Source organism: Entelurus aequoreus, linkage group LG25 (assembly GCF_033978785.1).
Source record: "Entelurus aequoreus isolate RoL-2023_Sb linkage group LG25, RoL_Eaeq_v1.1, whole genome shotgun sequence".
NCBI lineage: Eukaryota > Metazoa > Chordata > Actinopteri > Syngnathiformes > Syngnathidae > Entelurus > Entelurus aequoreus.
In genome coordinates this window covers 30,449,532-30,466,517 of record NC_084755.1, presented here as the reverse complement: position 1 = coordinate 30,466,517, position 16,986 = coordinate 30,449,532, and the positions used below count along the sequence as shown (strand labels likewise).

The 16,986-nt window shown below is 35.0% G+C and overlaps 2 protein-coding genes across 9 annotated transcripts in view; one reads left to right on the top strand and one right to left on the bottom strand.

Moving 5' to 3' along the window:
• Nucleotides 1-16,986, top strand: part of caskin1 (CASK interacting protein 1) — a 275,600-nt gene that overhangs the window by 175,198 nt on the left and 83,416 nt on the right. For all 5 annotated transcript variants that reach the window (XM_062036952.1, XM_062036950.1, XM_062036951.1 and 2 more), the window contains exons 8-9: nucleotides 6,291-6,399; nucleotides 10,068-10,162. In XM_062036952.1, the coding sequence (XP_061892936.1) occupies nucleotides 6,291-6,399; nucleotides 10,068-10,162 (204 nt within the window). The remainder of the gene's footprint in view (nucleotides 1-6,290; nucleotides 6,400-10,067; nucleotides 10,163-16,986) is intronic.
• The window catches only part of LOC133642635 (phosphoribosyl pyrophosphate synthase-associated protein 2), a 327,925-nt gene that overhangs the window by 231,899 nt on the left and 79,040 nt on the right, over nucleotides 1-16,986 (bottom strand). The window lies entirely within an intron of this gene.

The following is a 16,986-nucleotide window of genomic DNA, read 5'->3' as shown; positions in this document are numbered from 1 at the left end:
AACGGAATTTGGTTTGGAACTTGGGAGAGTGTTAGTTTGATTAGTGGAATGTGTTGATGTTGGAATGGTTTGAATAGGTTGAAAAATGTGCGAATTGTGGAAGTTTAAAAAATTCATTAGGAATGGGGAAAATGTCCCTGAAAACTGGAAATTCTTGGAATCCAGGAATTTTTTTAAATTGCTGAAGGAGAGCACACAATTTTGAACAGGCTGAATATTTTGGAGTTTGAACGGTTTGAATCGGATGAAAAATGTGGGAATTGTGGAACTTTGAAAAATGTCCCATTGATTTCAATTTCAGGAAAAGTAGGAATTTTTTGGAAAATGTTAAAAGACTTGAATGTTTTGAATGAGTTGAAATGGTTGGTGATGGAATTTGTCAAATCGGTCGCGAAATGTTGAAGTAGTAACATTTTTAATTGAGAAATGGTATTAAGGAATTCCAGAATTTTCGGGAAAACCGGAAATTTTTCCAGTTCAAAAAACAACTTTGTTTTTTGTCGCAATTAAGAGGAATTATTTGACGGTGGAACGGTTGAAGTGGGTTGAAAAATGTGGAAGCAGTAGTCGCCAGAAAAAAGGGTGAAAAAAGGGTTTGAAAGAATGGAAATTCTGGGAATTCCTGGAATTATTTTTAACTTGGAAAAATGGTAGTTTGAATGTCCAAGATGAATGGAATATGTTGAAGGTGGAATGGAATGTGGAAATGGTGGAAGTTTGAAAAATGGTCAATTCATTTTGAATGGGAAAAATGTTGCGGAAAACCTGGAATTCTGGGAAATCTGGGAATTTTTGGAACTGCCAAAATCTGGAGAAGAAGAAGAAGAACTATCAAAAATAGTGAAATTTTTTGAGTAAAATTATGACTTTTGTCATAATTTTGCCAAGTAAAATTCATATTATTATTATAATATTGCCAACATTTTAAAGTTTTCTTATAAAATTGTGACTTTTGTCGGGTAAAATTACGACTCTTTTCGCAAAATTGCCAACATTTTAAGCTTTTATTGTAAAATTACGACTTTTATTATAATACTGCCAAAATTCTACATTTTACTTGTGAAACTGTGACATTTTTCTTGTGAAATTCCAACTAATTTTTCACAACAAGCTTTTTTATATTTGCACAGTATGTAGATATTATTAATGCAATACAAATACAAATCTTTATATATCTAGAAAGGGTGGTCCTAACGAGGTAGGCATTTTTTGGAGGTGTCAAGAAGGTAACAGATACCAGACTCTGTGTGTGTGTGTGTGTGTGTGTGTGTGTGTGTGTGTGTGTGTGTGTGTGTGTGTGTGTGTGTGTGTGTGTGTGTGTGTGTGTGTGTGTGTGTGTGTGTGTGTGTGTGTGTGTGTGTGTGTGTGTGTGTGTGTGTGTGTGTGTGTGATGCATATTTCATGTACATCAGCAGCGTTGTAAACAAGGGCACTTTAGGACATATTGCCTTCTCATGAAAGTCTTTAAAATCCCGTCATCCCAGCGTGTTGAAACTGCTCAGCTGCAAAGCACAAACCTCCAGGAAAAGGAGTGAGAGATTATGCAAATGCCGGTGACATGAAAATAGCAGCCGGCTGATGGAAACAAGGTGCAGCATGAGAACTAACTTTGCCACTTACATCTCCCGTGGGTGAGAAGTTATGATAATATCCTTCCGGGTGTCTTAATGCTTGGGGTTTATTAATCCATCATCTCATTGGACATATATTTTCAGCCTTTGATTATCTTGTTAAGTCATCATAGTTAAAAATCACAGCCCACTGAGTTTAATGATGTCAAAGGGCTTCATGGGTTTGAAAAAAGGTCTGGTGGTCTCCGCTAATTAACTTTTGGCCGAGTCATAAAATGGAGGACATGTTCATCATTTAGGGCGGGGGTCAGCAACCCGCGGCTCTCGAGCCTCATGCAACCGTGGAGCATTTTTAAAAAAGGATTGAAAATGGAAAAAGATGGGGGGAAAATATTTTTTTTGTTTTCGTATGTTTTTTGTTTGAGGACAAACACGACACAAACCTTCCCAATTGTTACAAAGCCCACTGTTTAATATGTTTGTGTGTATGCTTCACTGATGAGACTATTTGGCGAACATCGTTTTGTCCTCCTAGTTTCGGCGGTTCTTGAACTCACCATAGTGTGGACTGTGACGCAACAGTTTGTTTACCGTATTTTTCGGACTATAAGTCGCTCCGGAGTATAAGTCGCACCGGCCGAAAATGCATAATAAAGAAGGAAAAAAACATATATAAGTCGCACTGGAGTATAAGTCGCATTTTTGGGGGAAATTTATTTGATAAAAGCCAACACCAAGAATAGACATTTGAAAGGCAATTTAAAATAAATAAAGAATAGTGAACAACAGGCTGAATAAGTGTACGTTATATGAGGCATAAATAACCGACTGAGAACGTGCATGGTATGTTAACGTAACATATTATGGTAAGAGTCATTCAAATAACTACAACATATAGAACATGCTATACGTTTACCAAACAATCTGTCACTCCTAATCGCTAAATCCCATGAAATCTTATACGTCTAGTCTCTTACGTGAATGAGCTAAATAATATTATTTGATATTTTACGGTAATGTGTTAATAATTTCACATGTAAGTCGCTCCTGAGTATAAGTCGCACCCCCGGCAAAAGTATGAAAAAAACTGTGACTTATAGTGCGAAAAACACGGTACATGTAAAATCTTCCACTCCTTCTTTGTCCACCAAAATGTTGTTTCATGCGTGAATGCACAAAGGTGAGCTTTGTTGATGTTATTGACTTGTTGGAGTGCTAATCAGGCATATTCGGTCAGTGCACGACTGCAAGCTAATCAATGCTAACGTGCTATTTAGGCAAGCTGTATTTTGGCGTAGAAAACCAAATGTGTGCATTGACACAATGAGTGTATCTGAATGAGGCCCAGTCATATTGCATCATTATGCCTCATTTGTAGGTATATTTGAGCTCATTTAATATCCTTTACTTTCATCCTCTGTGTATAATTTAGTTTTGCATGTGTCATGACATATTATTTGTATGTAATATTGGCTGCATTTCAGATAGTTGCTTGTGTGCCATGTTGTTCCAGACCACAGCACACATTACCTAGCTTGCCAAAGATTGTAATAAATCTATTAAAAGAAAACAGTCTGCTCTTTCCTTTAACTTGGAGACACACTTTTATACCTTTGGCCATTAAAAGCCAGTCATTTCCAGAAGTTATCTCACCTTCTGAGTAGCCTCTGATTTACTAATGGTTTCTAGTGTTGTGAAAATATGTAGAATAAATATCACATTTCAACATTTCTGTCAACGAAGATTTGCATCAGGTTGCGACACATAGTCATTTTGATAGTAGGTACGTCATGTGTTGCCTTCATTATAAGATTTATATACGGCTTTTCATTTTTTGCGGCTCCAGACAGATTTTATTTTTTGTATTTTTGGTCCAATATGGCTCTTTCAACGTTTTTGGTTGCCGACCCCTGATTTAGGGTGAGCTTTGTCCCCGGTTCTGTTCAGAGTTTTTAGGCGTGGCCAAAGGTGTCCAGTTCTTCGGATCACTTTGGGTTGGATCTTTCCTACTTGAGGATGATTATGGTCCTTAATGGTCCTCATCAAATTGAGCCAGTCAGCGTTGACTGTGGAATTACAAATCTGAGGCCATGATTCTCAGCTGGGTTGGGAGTGAAAGTCAGGTGGAGGAGTTCGAGTATGTCTGGATTATGTTCAAAAGTGCAAGAAGGCATTGAAACACAACTGGGATGTGGGTGGTTGATGAACCTTTTCTGTGCCTGTTGGTCTATAGCTCTCTAAGGCAGTGCTTACGCACCCTCCACCACCCCCCAGGAAGAAGAAAATATTAAGCCCCCCCACTCTCCATTTTGTCTATAAATAGTATAATTTGTCTATAAAATTGTTATAACTGTACCTCTGCGTAACATTGTAAGCTTATTAACATTAAAGGAAACAACACACCGGTCTTTTCTCGTCTCGCACCGTGGTTACAGTGAAGCCAAGTGCTACATACGCTTCATCATATGGCAAAAAAAGCATGTTCCCCGAGGTCACACGCGCCCCCGGCATCGCACTATATATAAGTGAGTGTGTGTGTGTGTATATACTGTATATACGTGTGTGTGTTTAAAAATGTGATTGTGAGTATGTATACTGTGTGTGTAAGTCATATATAATATATATATAAATAAATATATACATAAATATATATATATACATATATATATATATATATATATATATATATATATATATATATATATATATATATATATATATATATATATATATATATATATATGTATATATATATATATATACATAAATATACATATATATACATATATATATATATATATATATATATATATATATATATATATATATATATATATATATATATATACATATATATATATATATATATATATATATATATATATATATATATATATATATATATATATATATATATATATATATATACATAAATATATATATATATATATATATATATATATATATATATACACATATATATATATATATATATACACATATATATATATATACACATATATATATATACATATATATACATATATATATATATATATATACAGTATATATATATATATATATATACTGTATATATATATATATATATATGTATATATATGTATATATATATATATATGTATGTATGTATGTGTAGTAGGGTTGTACGGTATACCGGTATTAGTATAGTACCGCGATACTAATGAATCATTTTCGGTACGATACCGTCTCTGAAACGTATCGGTCCTGCACCCGCGTCGAAGTCACGTCATGACATTGCTGGTTTTACGAGCAGAGGAGCATGTTCGGCAGCGCACAATCACGGTGTACTTACAAACAGACACAGTGTGTAGACAGAAAAGGGAGAATGGATGCATTTTGGTCTAAAAACTAAAGATAAAGGTGAAGTTATAACACTGAAACGCCCACAGGAAGAGGTGCTTTAAGACACAGCTAGCTAGCTAGCGACTAACGTCCATCCGCCGTCTGCAGTGTTTTAGCTACTTCTAAATCACTAATCCTTGTCTCCATGGCGACAAATAAAGTACGTTTCTTACAAGTATCATCCCTGCAGGACGAGGAATAGCTAAACATGCTTCACTACACACCGTAGCTCACCGGCATCAAAATGTAAACAAACGCCATTGGTGGATCTACACCTAACATCCACTGTAATGATATCAAGTACAGGCACGTATCTAGTCGATACTACTATGATTATGTCGATATTTTTTAGCATCACAACATCTTCTTTCTTTTTAAAAAATGTATATTATGTTTATAAACTCAGGAAATATGTCCCTGGACACATGAGGACTTTGCATATGACAAATGTATGATCCTGTAACTACTTGGTATCGGATTGATACCCAAATTTGTGGTATCATCCAAAACTAATGTAAAGTATCAAAAAACAGAATAATAAGTGATTATTACATTTTAACAGAAGTATAGATAAAACATGTTGAAACAGAAAGTAAGCAGATATTAACAGTAAATGAACAAGTAGATTAATAATTCATTTTCTACCACTTGTCCTTCATATTGTTGACAAAATAATAGAATGATAAATGACAATATGTTAGTGCATATGTCAGCAGACTAATTAGGAGCCTTTGTTTGTTTACTTACTACTAAAAGACAAGTTGTCTAGTATGTTCACTATTTTATTTAAGGACAAACTTGCAATAAGAAACATATGTTTAATATATCGTAAGATTTTTTGTTAAAATAAAGCCAATAGTGAAATTTTTTGTGGTCCCCATTATTTAGAAAAGTACCGAAAAGTACCAAAATACTTTTGGTACCGGTATCGGTACCAAAATATTGGTATCGGGACAACACTAATACACACACAAACCGAGCACCCACTGGCAGAAATGTAGATCGGCGCCTATGCCGTTGAGTACCGGGACTTTGTACTGTATCGATTCAAATGTGAAAGGTGTCCATACCTAAACACAACATTTCCTCATTATGCACCAGTAACCTTCACTTCCTGCGAGATGCATTCACAAACCCTGGATTTAAAAGTGTCATTACAGCACAAGCAAGTCAAACTAGGACAGGCTTAAGGGGGTTAGGTCTTGCAACTGGTCTGGGATTGCCTCGGTATCTTCCGATGGAACTGGAAGAGGTGGCTGAAGACTGGCTAAAGTCCGGATGGTGTAAATATGACATAGTGACCCTTGTTCTTCTTCTTTCCCTGTCTGTGTGCAGAGTGGTATCAACGCCACAGTGAGGAACACCTACAGCCAGACTGCGCTGGACATCGTCTACCAGTTCACTGCCACCCAAGCAAGCAGAGAGATTAAGCAGTTGCTCAGAGGTAGGACGGATGGAAGGATGGGTGGATGTGTTATCATGGGATGGGGTAGGCTCGGTCGAATGGGTGGCAGGCGGTGGAGTAGTTTCTGCCTCATCCTTCACTTTCAGCATGAGTAAAGAATGCCCTACCGACCTAAAAGGTCCAACAGAGAAAGAGATGATACGGTATTATCTGCTCACAGATGCTACCTGGTGGTTGTTTGAGCACACTACAGTAAGTCCTGGAAAGCCCCACTCGTTAATGCTTCAGTCACACACAGGATTCTCACAGGAATGAGGAAAATATAATACCTATTGTAGGGTTGTACGGTATACCGGTACTAGTAAAGTACCATGATAGTAATATGAATCCTATTCGATACTATACCGCCTCTAAAAAGTATTGCCCACCCCTTAGTTTTTAACGAGCATGCGGTGCGTCGTCGTCACCGTCGTGACATTGCTGGTTTTACGAGCAGAGGAGCATGTTCGGCAGCGCACAATCACGGAGTACTTACAAGCAGACAGTGTGTAGACAGAAAAGAGAGAACGGACGCATTTTGGCCTAAAAACTAAAGATAAAGGTGAAGTTACAACACTGAAACGCCCTCAGGAAGAGGTGCTTTAAGACATGGCTAGCTAGTTAGCGTCTTCTAAATCACTAATCCTCGTCTCCATGGCGACGAATAAAGTACGTTTCTTACAAGTATCATCCCTGCAGGACGAGGAATAGCTAAACATGCTTCACTACACACTGTAGGAGGATACAATAGCTCCCCGGCGTCACAATGTAAACAAACGCCATGGGTGGATCTACACCTGACATCCACTGTAAGGATACCAAGTACATCGAGTCAATACTACTATGATTACATCAATATTTTTTAACATCACAAAATGTTTTTCAAAACATTTATATAATGTTTATAAACTCAGAATTATGACCATTGTATGATCCTGTAACGACTTGGTATCGGATCAATACTTAAATTTGTGGTATCATCCAAAACTAATATAAAGTATCAAACAACAGAAGAATAAGTGATTATTACATTTTAACAGAAGTGTAGATAGAACATGTTGAAAGAGAAAATAAGCAGATATTGACAGTAAATGAACAAGTAGATTAATAATACATTTTTACAAATATTGGTATTGGGACAACCTTATGGCAAACACAAAGTGCGGTAAAAAAAAAATAGAAGTGAAGAAAACACACACACACACACACACACACATACATAGTGTTATTGACAATTACAAAACAAAACAACTCATCGCATGACACTTTTCAGTGTCTCTGTCGGTGTTCTGTGTAAACTATTTCTTGAATACAAAACATTATGGTCGTTTGTGAAGAAAAATCTATTAATTAGCCACACCGTTTTATAAGCCGCAGGGCTCAAAGTGTAGGAAAAATTGAGTGACTTATAGTCCGAGAAATATAATAAACATGATTAATGCGATAATCTTTTAGATAGATAGATAGATAGATAGATAGATAGATAGATAGATAGATAGATAGATAGATAGATAGATAGATAGATAGATAGATAGATAGATAGATAGATAGATAGATAGATAGATAGATAGATAGATAGATAGATAGATAGATAGATGGATAGATGGATAGATAGTACTTTATTGATTCCTTCAGGAGAGTTCCCTAAGGAAAATTAAAATATTTTAAGTTAACTCGTTATTTTTGGCAGGCCTAAACATAATGTCATCTTTTTGCTGCTTGCGGGTGTATTAGTGGGGTGCAGCTAACATGTTCGGACCAGGAAGGGGGCGGGTTACACAAAACCCAAAACCAGTGAAGTTGGCACATTGTGTAAATGGTAAATAAAAACAGAATACAATGATTTGCAAATCCTTTTCAGCTTATATTCAATTGAATAGACTGCATATATATATATATATATATATATATATATTTAATATTCGAACAGAGAAACTTGATTTTTTTTGCAAATAATCATTAACTTAGAATTTAATGGCAGCAACACATTGCAAAAAAGTTGTCACAGGGGCATTTTTACCACTGTGTTACATGGCCTTTCCTTTTAACAACACTCAGTAAACGTTTGGGAACTGAGTAGACACATTTTTGAAGCTTTTCAGGTGGAATTATTTCCCATTTTTGCTTGAAGTACAGCTTAAGTTGTTCAACAGTCCAGGGTTTCCGTTGTCGTATTTTAGGCTTCATAATGCGCCACACATTTTCAATGGGAGACAGGTCTGGACTACAGGCAGGCCAGTCTAGTACCCTCACTCTTTTACTACAAAGCCACGCTGTTGTAACACGTGCAGAATGTGGCTTGGCATTGTCTTGCTGAAATAAGCAGGGGCGTCCATGGTAACGTTGCTTGGATGGCAACATATGTTGCTCCAAAACCTGTATGTACCTTTCAGCATTAATGGCGCCTTCACAGATGTGTAAGTTACCCATGTCTTGGGCACTAATACACCCCCATACCATCACAGATGCTGAATTTTTAACTTTACGCCTTGAACAATCCGGATGGTTCTTTTCCTCTTTGGTCCGGAGGACACGACATCCACAGTTTCCAAAAACAATTTGAAATGTGGACTTGTCAGACCACAGAACACTTTTCCACTTTGCATCAATCCATCTTAGATGAGCTCAGGCCCAGCGAAGCCAGCGGCGTTTCTCGGTGTTGTTGATAAATGGCTTTCGCTTTGCATAGTAGAGTTTTGCACTTGCACTTACAAATGCAGCGACGAACTGTGGTTACTGACAGTGGTTTTCTGAAGTGTTCCTGAGCCCATGTGGGGATATCCTTTACACACTGGTGTCCCTTTTTGATGCAGTACCGCCTGAGGGATCGAAGGTCCGTAACCTCATTGCTTACGTGCAGTGATTTCTCCAGATTCTCTGAACCTTTTGATGATATTACGGACCGTAGATGGTGAAATCCCTAATGTCCTTGCAGTAGCTCGTTGAGAAATGTTGTCCTTAAACTGTTCAACAATTTGCTCACGCATTTGTTCACAAAGTGGTGACCCTCGCCCCATCCTTGTTTGTGAATGAAAGCTGCTTTTATACTCAATCATGGCACCCACCTGAACCTAATTAGCCTATTCACCTGTGGGATGTTCCAAATAAGTGTTTGATGAGCATTCCTCAACTTTCTCAGTCTTTTTTGCCACTTGTGCCAGCTTTTTTGAAACATGTTGCAGGCATCAAATTCCAAATGAACTAATATTTGCAAAAAATAACAAAGTTTACCAGTTGGAACATTAAGTATCTTGTCTTTGCAGTCTATTCAATTGAATATAGGTTGAAAAGAATTTGCAAATCATTGTATTCTGTTTTTATTTACCATTTACACAACGTGCCAACTTCACTGGTTTTGGGTTTAGTAATAATTGCAGCTCGTTCCAACGGAAGCGCCCTCTCGGCTGCAATTTCTACCTTTAATCCCTTTGATTTTGGATAAGGCGATGATGACGCCGATGTCTTATGTGAGGTCACACATGACTTTGCTACATTTGTGAGTGATGTGACTATATAGTAGGTATCTTCACGTAGAAAGTGTCCAACACTTGGAAAGTTTCACTGTTTATGTGACAAAACTTCTCCAGTGAGGATTAAGGTGTCTGTGGAAATGAGAGAGAAAAAAAAATCCAAATCATTTTCAACCATGCATGCTTTCCACTCCACAGAGGCGTCAGCTGCTCTTCAAGTTCGAGCTCTGAAGGATTACAGCAACAACTACGACTTAACCAGCCTTAACATCAAAGCAGGAGACGTCATTACGGTAAAAATGCACACACACATTTACACGCACACACACGCGTGCCTTTTTTTAAACCTCATTATTCACAGGCCGAGAGCAATAATAAAAAAAGTGAGTAAAAAACAGGAAAAACAAAACAAATATGTTTCAAACTACTAGGGCTGTGAATCTTTTGGGTGTCCCACGATTCGATTCAATATCGATTCCGGGGGTCACGATTCGATTCAAAATCGATTTTTTTTTTTCAATTCAACGCGATTCTCGATTCAAAAACGATATTTTCCCGATTCAAAAGGATTCTCTATTCATTCAATACATAGGATTTCAGCAGGATCTACCCCAGTCTGCTGACATGCAAGCAGAGTAGTACATTTTTGTAAAAAAAAATGAGGGGCGGCGTGGCGAAGTTGGTAGAGTGGCCGGGCCAGCAATCGGAGGGTTGCTGGTTACAAAGGGGGTTCAATCCCCACCTTCTACCATCCTAGTCACGCCCGTTGTGTCCTTGGGCAAAACACTTCACCCTTGCTCCTGATGGCTGCTGGTTAGCGCCTTGCATGGCAGCTCCCGCCATCAGTGTGTGAATGTGTGTGTGAATGGGTGAATGTGGAAATACTGTCAAAGCGCTTTGAGTACCTTGAAGGTAGAAAAGCGCTATACAAGTATAACCCATTTATCATTTATTTATTATAAAAAGCTTTTATAATTGTAAAGGACAATGTTTTATCAACTGATTGCAATAATGTAAATTTGTTTTAACTATTAAATGAACCAAAAATATGACTTATTTTATCTTTGTGAAAATATTGGACACAGTGTGTTGTCAAGCTTATGAGATGCGATGCAAGTGTAAGCCACTGTGACACTATTGTTCTTTTTTTTTTTTTTATAAATGTCTAATGATTATGTCAATGAGGGATTTTTAATCACTGCTATGTTGAAATTGCTACTAATATTGATACTGTTGTTGATAATATATTTATTTTTGTTTCACTACTTTTGGTTTGTTCTGTGTCGTGTTTGTGTCTCCTCTCAATTGCTCTGTTTATTGCAGTTCTGAGTGTTGCTGGGTCAGGTTTGGTTTTGGAATTGGATTGCATTGTTATGGTATTGCTGTGTATTGTTTTGTTGGATTGATTAATCCAAAAAATGTAAAAAAAAAAAAAAATTTAAATAAATAAATAATTTTTAAAAATCGATTTTTTAAAAATGAGAATCGAATCGATTTTTTCCCACAACCCTACAAACTACAATTACAACTTAATTCTGCCATTTTTTATTTAGTGCTTTTAGATGAGGGAAGGGGCCCACATTTGTACCCGCTGCTCGTTGAGAAGAGCAATACATGCTTTCGTCTCCAAAATTTACCAGCAACACCAGAAAAAGTCACTTGATCTGTCGCTTTTTTTTACGTTTTGCCACAAATAAATCTGTCAACTTTAAAGATCCATTTGTTTATATTTTTGAATACATTTTAAAGTTAATGTAATGTAAAGTTATCGTCGGTACCATAAAGCAAGCAGGATCAAAGAAATCAACTGTAATTAGTTCACAGCCTTTTTCATTTTCAAATAGAAAATATTAATTTAATTAATTGATTAATTCAATAAATAAACCATAATGAAATAATGAAGTCATGAATGATTAAAATCGTGAAATAATTAATTAAAATTATGAAATAAACGGTGAATTATTTAAAGACAGTGTTCTAAATAGATAAATAAACTGACCAATAAATATACTTTATAAGTTTGTTTCATGAGGTCTTTTTGTTCAAAATGTTTGTCAGTAATTACTGCTCCTGGCGCTGTTGATTTCTTTTAATTTTACATAAAATCCACAATTTTAAATAATGTACAAAAAAACCTGAATTTAGCATAGAAGATTTAAGGTCATTTGCTTTCGTGTCCATCTCTAAAATTTACCAGCAACACCAGAAAAAGTCGCTTGATTTGTCGCTTTTTTTACGGCCTGCAACAAATAAATCTGTCAACTCTAAAGATCCCTTTGTTTATATTGTTGAATACATTTTAAAGTTATAGTCGGTACCATAAAACAAGCAGCATCAGAGAAATCAACTGTAATTAGTCCACAGCCATTTTAATTTTCAAATAGAAAATATAAATTTAATTAATTGATTAATTAAATAAATAAACCAAGATGAATTAATGAAGTCATGAATGATTAAAATCATGAAATAATTAATAAAAATTATGAAATAAACGGTGAATTAAATGATTAAATAATTTAATTTAATTTTGCATTAAATGAATTACTAATACATTTATGTATGTATTCCAATTATAATTAATCAGCCATGTGATTTTTCCGTCTATAGTCGGAAATCCGTCTTTTTAATCTTTGAAATCCGTCTTTTTTATCTCTGTAAACCTATAAAAAATTATTTTTCGTTTTTTTCCGACCTACAATGTGTGTTAACATCTTGATCTGTCTCTTTGCCATTCCGGCCAACAACTACGGTTTTCCCGTAATGAGTACGGTTTTTTAATCCAGTGGTAAAAACTACTGTTTTCCATTAAAAATTATTAACTTAAAAATCGAAGCTACGTTGCCCCCCCTTGTCCCTGCGGCCCCCCCACCCCCGGCTTATTTTCAGTGTTTTTCATTAAGCTCAAATCCCATGCCTGATTAATACATTTTACATTGAGTAATTATTTAAATATGGATTTATTTAGTTAGTTATCTTCTATTTAGCCCTCCGTATAAAAGAAAGATAGTGTTCTAAATAGATAAATAAAGTGACACATAAGTATACTTAATTAGTTGTTTCATGAGGTCTTTTTGTTTTAATGCTTGTCAGTAATTACTGCTCCTGGCACTGTTGATTTCTTTTAATTTTACATACATTTCAGACAATTAAATAGTGTACAAAAAAGCCTGAATTTAGCATGGAAGATTTAAGGTCATATGTTTTTGTGTACGTCTCCAAAATTGACCAGCAGGGCCAGAAAAAGTCGCTTGATTTGTTGCTTTTTTTTACGGCCTGCCACAAATACATCCGTCAATTCTAAACATCAATTTGTTTATAGCGTTGAATACATTTTAAAGTTATCGTCGGTACCATAAAATCTTATCTGTACTGTAAAGTTCAAATTTGAATGACAATAAAAGGAAGTCTAAGTCTATAAAACAAGCAGGATCATAGAAATCAACTGTAATTAGTCCAAAGACTTTTTAATTTTCAAATAGAAAATATAAATGTAATTAATTGATGAATTCAATAAATAAACCATGATGAAATAATGAAGTCATGAATTATTAAAATCGTGAAATGATTATTTAAAATCATGAAATAAACGGTGAATTAAATTATTAAATAATTAAAAGTAATTTTGCATTAAATTAATTCCAATTATAATTAATCAGGCATGTGATTTTTCCGTCTATAGTTGGAAACCCGTCTATTAAATATATTTATATAAAAAAGTATTTTCCGTTTTTCTTTGTTTTTTCCGACCTACAGTGTGTTAAAATCTTAAAATGTCTCTTTGCCATACCGACCAACAACTACGGTTTTCCCGTACGGTTTTTGATAATCCAGTGGTAAAATCTACGGTTTTTCCATTAAAAATGATTAACTTAAAAATAACATTAAAAAATCGAAGCTACGTCGTCCCCCTTGTCCCTGCGGCGCCCAGACCCCAAGGCTTATTTTCAGTCTTTTTCATTAAGTTCAAATCACATGCCCGATTAGTAAATTTTACACTTGAGTAATTATTTAAATATGGATTTATTTAGTTAATAATAATAATTAATATATATTTTATTTGTAAAAAGCACTTTACATTGAGTTAACAACCTCAAAGTGCTATAGTGTATTAAAAAAAAAAAAAAAAAGAATAATAATAATAAAAAATAAAAAGATAATAAAAAATAAAAAAAAATAAAAACTAGAACAGCCAAATAGCTTAAACTAGTATGCATATATCTCAAAAAAATGCTTTTTTAAAAAGAAGGGTTTTTAAGCCTTTTTTAAAAGCATCCACAGTCTGTGGTACCCTCAGGTGGTCAGGGAGAGCGTTCCACAGACTGGGAGCGGCGGAGCAGAAAGCCCCGTCTCCCAATTCTCCTATATTTATCCATCAATATAAAAGAAACACAGTGTTCTAAATATATTAATAAAACTGACACATAAATATACGTTATTAGTTTGTTTCACGAGGTCTTTTAGTTAAAAATGTTTGTCAGTAATTACTGCTCCTGGCACTGTTGATTTATTTAAATTTTTTCATCTGACAATTAAATAGTGTACAAAAAAACTTGAATTTAGCATGGAAGATTTAAGGTCATATGTTGTATCAAACGTGCTTAATAACATTTTTACACCATTTAACATGCCGGACATGCTGATTTATTGGCACTCCTGTTGTGTTCAAGCGCTTGTGTCTCCATGCATGTGTTTTGACTTGATGAATACGTAAGAAAGAGCCCTCATTTACTACGAATAAATTAAGGAGGGGAATATTCAGTGCCTACATGGTAGTCTGCTCACTGTTTATGAATATTCATGAGCATTTGGGAAAGCCGAGCGGTGGCTGTTCTTCCTCCCTGAGGGTCAGAGGGAACACTTTGGCGTTTGTCCCGTCACAGATTCTTAGAAAACCTCGCATTACACTAAAAATATGTGAATGGCTGCTCGCCAAGATTTCCATGCCTTCTCTATAAATAGAGCGTTTTTTTCGGTTGTAACACATTCCACAAGATACAGCCAGGACTGAATTGTACAAAAACTGAAGCAATTTTAGAATGAAGAAATAATGTAAATCAATGAATCCATTCCAGACAGACAGAAACACATTTTATAGAGATTATTTATAGTTTTACTGACAGAAAACAATGTGAAATACATATAAATGAGGGATGAGATGAATAAATGAACACTGCACTTTGCCACGAGTTCTTGAATTCAATAGTTTTTCTCACTTTCTTTATTAAAGTGACAACTTTCTTTGGCCCCGTAGCAGTTTTTTTTTTTTTTAAAGCACCGACACTACCAGTCAATTCCAAATTCAAAAAATCACACAAATTGTTAATCAAATAAAAGAAAACTGAGCAACCCTAACCCAATCTCAGCGTTCCAATACTTCAAATAGAAGTTTACAAGGCAATTGAGAAGACATACAAATGCAATTCTAAAAATAGGAACAACTCAAATTAATAATAGCAACAACAATATCGATATTAATAAGAATAATAACATCAATGATAGTGATTAAAACATTAAACAACAAACACAAGTCTTTACAAAAACACAGACAATATGTATCATTATTAATAAGATCACTTTTTTTTTATAACCATCCCATTCATTAATAATAATAACAGTCACACGTGCATTGTATATCATCATCTTGACAACCACACTGTAGCCATTATTCACCTTAAGGAAGAAAAAGTCATATTTAATGCAAATGTTATTAAAACAAGCAGGGGGAAAAAATAAATAAAATTTTGTATGTAAATATAAATTAGATATATATTGCAGTCTGAACGATCAGGTCAAGTTCATCATTAAAAAGCGACAAATGTAGTAAATATTCTCCAAAATAGAAAGTGGACAAAATTCTTGTCCTCTTTCTTCTTAATCTCCAATGCAAAATAATTCAGTTAAGAAGCCACAAATGTTCCAGGAGTGAGAACTACTAGGATCGCAGCTACTGTTTATTTATGAGTGCACACAAAAAAAAAATCACATCAGAGTTGTGATTCTTATCCATTCACATTCTAAATTGAGTCCTAATTTTAAAATTTGTTTTAAGAAAAATGTAAAAAAAAATTACATTTTTAAAAAGACGTTTTTAGGCCATTTTCATGCAAATGGTAGGAGCTTTTCTAACCGGAAACCTGTTTTGAAAAAGTTTCATCATAATTATTATGCCATATGACACATTAGCCGACCCCCGCAACCCTGAGAGGGACAAGCGGTGGGAAATGGATGGATGGATGACACATCTGAATCGACAATCGTGTAGAATCGAGAATCGATTCTGAAAGAAATCGTCACCCCAGGAATCGGATGAAACCGTTCGATGCCCAAAGATTCACCGTCCTACTGTACACAGCGGTGGTCACCAACCTTTTTGAGCCCAAGATCCCTGGTCTCAGCCAAAAACCAAAGCAAGATCTAACCCTGCGTCAACTATGTTATATATATACACTACCGTTCAAAAGTTTGGGGTCACATTGAAATGTCCATATTTTTGAAGGAAAAGCACTGTACTTTTCAATGAAGATAACTTTAAACTAGTCTTAACTTTAAAGAAATACACTCTATACATTGCTAATGTGGTAAATGACTATTCTAGCTGCAAATGTCTGGTTTTTGGTGCAATATCTACATAGGTGTAAAGAGGCCCATTTCCAGCAACTATCACTCCAGTGTTCTAATGGTACAATGTGTTTGCTCATTGGCTCAGAAGGCTAATTGATGATTAGAAAACCCTTGTGCAATCATGTTCACACATCTAAAAACAGTTTAGCTCATTACAGAAGCTACAAAACTGACCTTCCTTTGAGCAGATTGAGTTTCTGGAGCATCACATTTGTGGGGTCAATTAAACGCTCAAAATGGCCAGAAAAAGAGAACTTTCATCTGAAACTCGACAGTCTATTCTTGTTCTTAGAAATGAAGGCTATTCCAAAAAAATGTTTGGGTGACCCCAAACTTTTGAACGGTAGTATATATATATATATATATATATATATATATATATATATATATATATATATATATATATATATATATATATATATATATATATATATACACACACACACATTTATATAGACGTTAGGTCAGAAAAAAACACAAGAGGCTATATCATCCC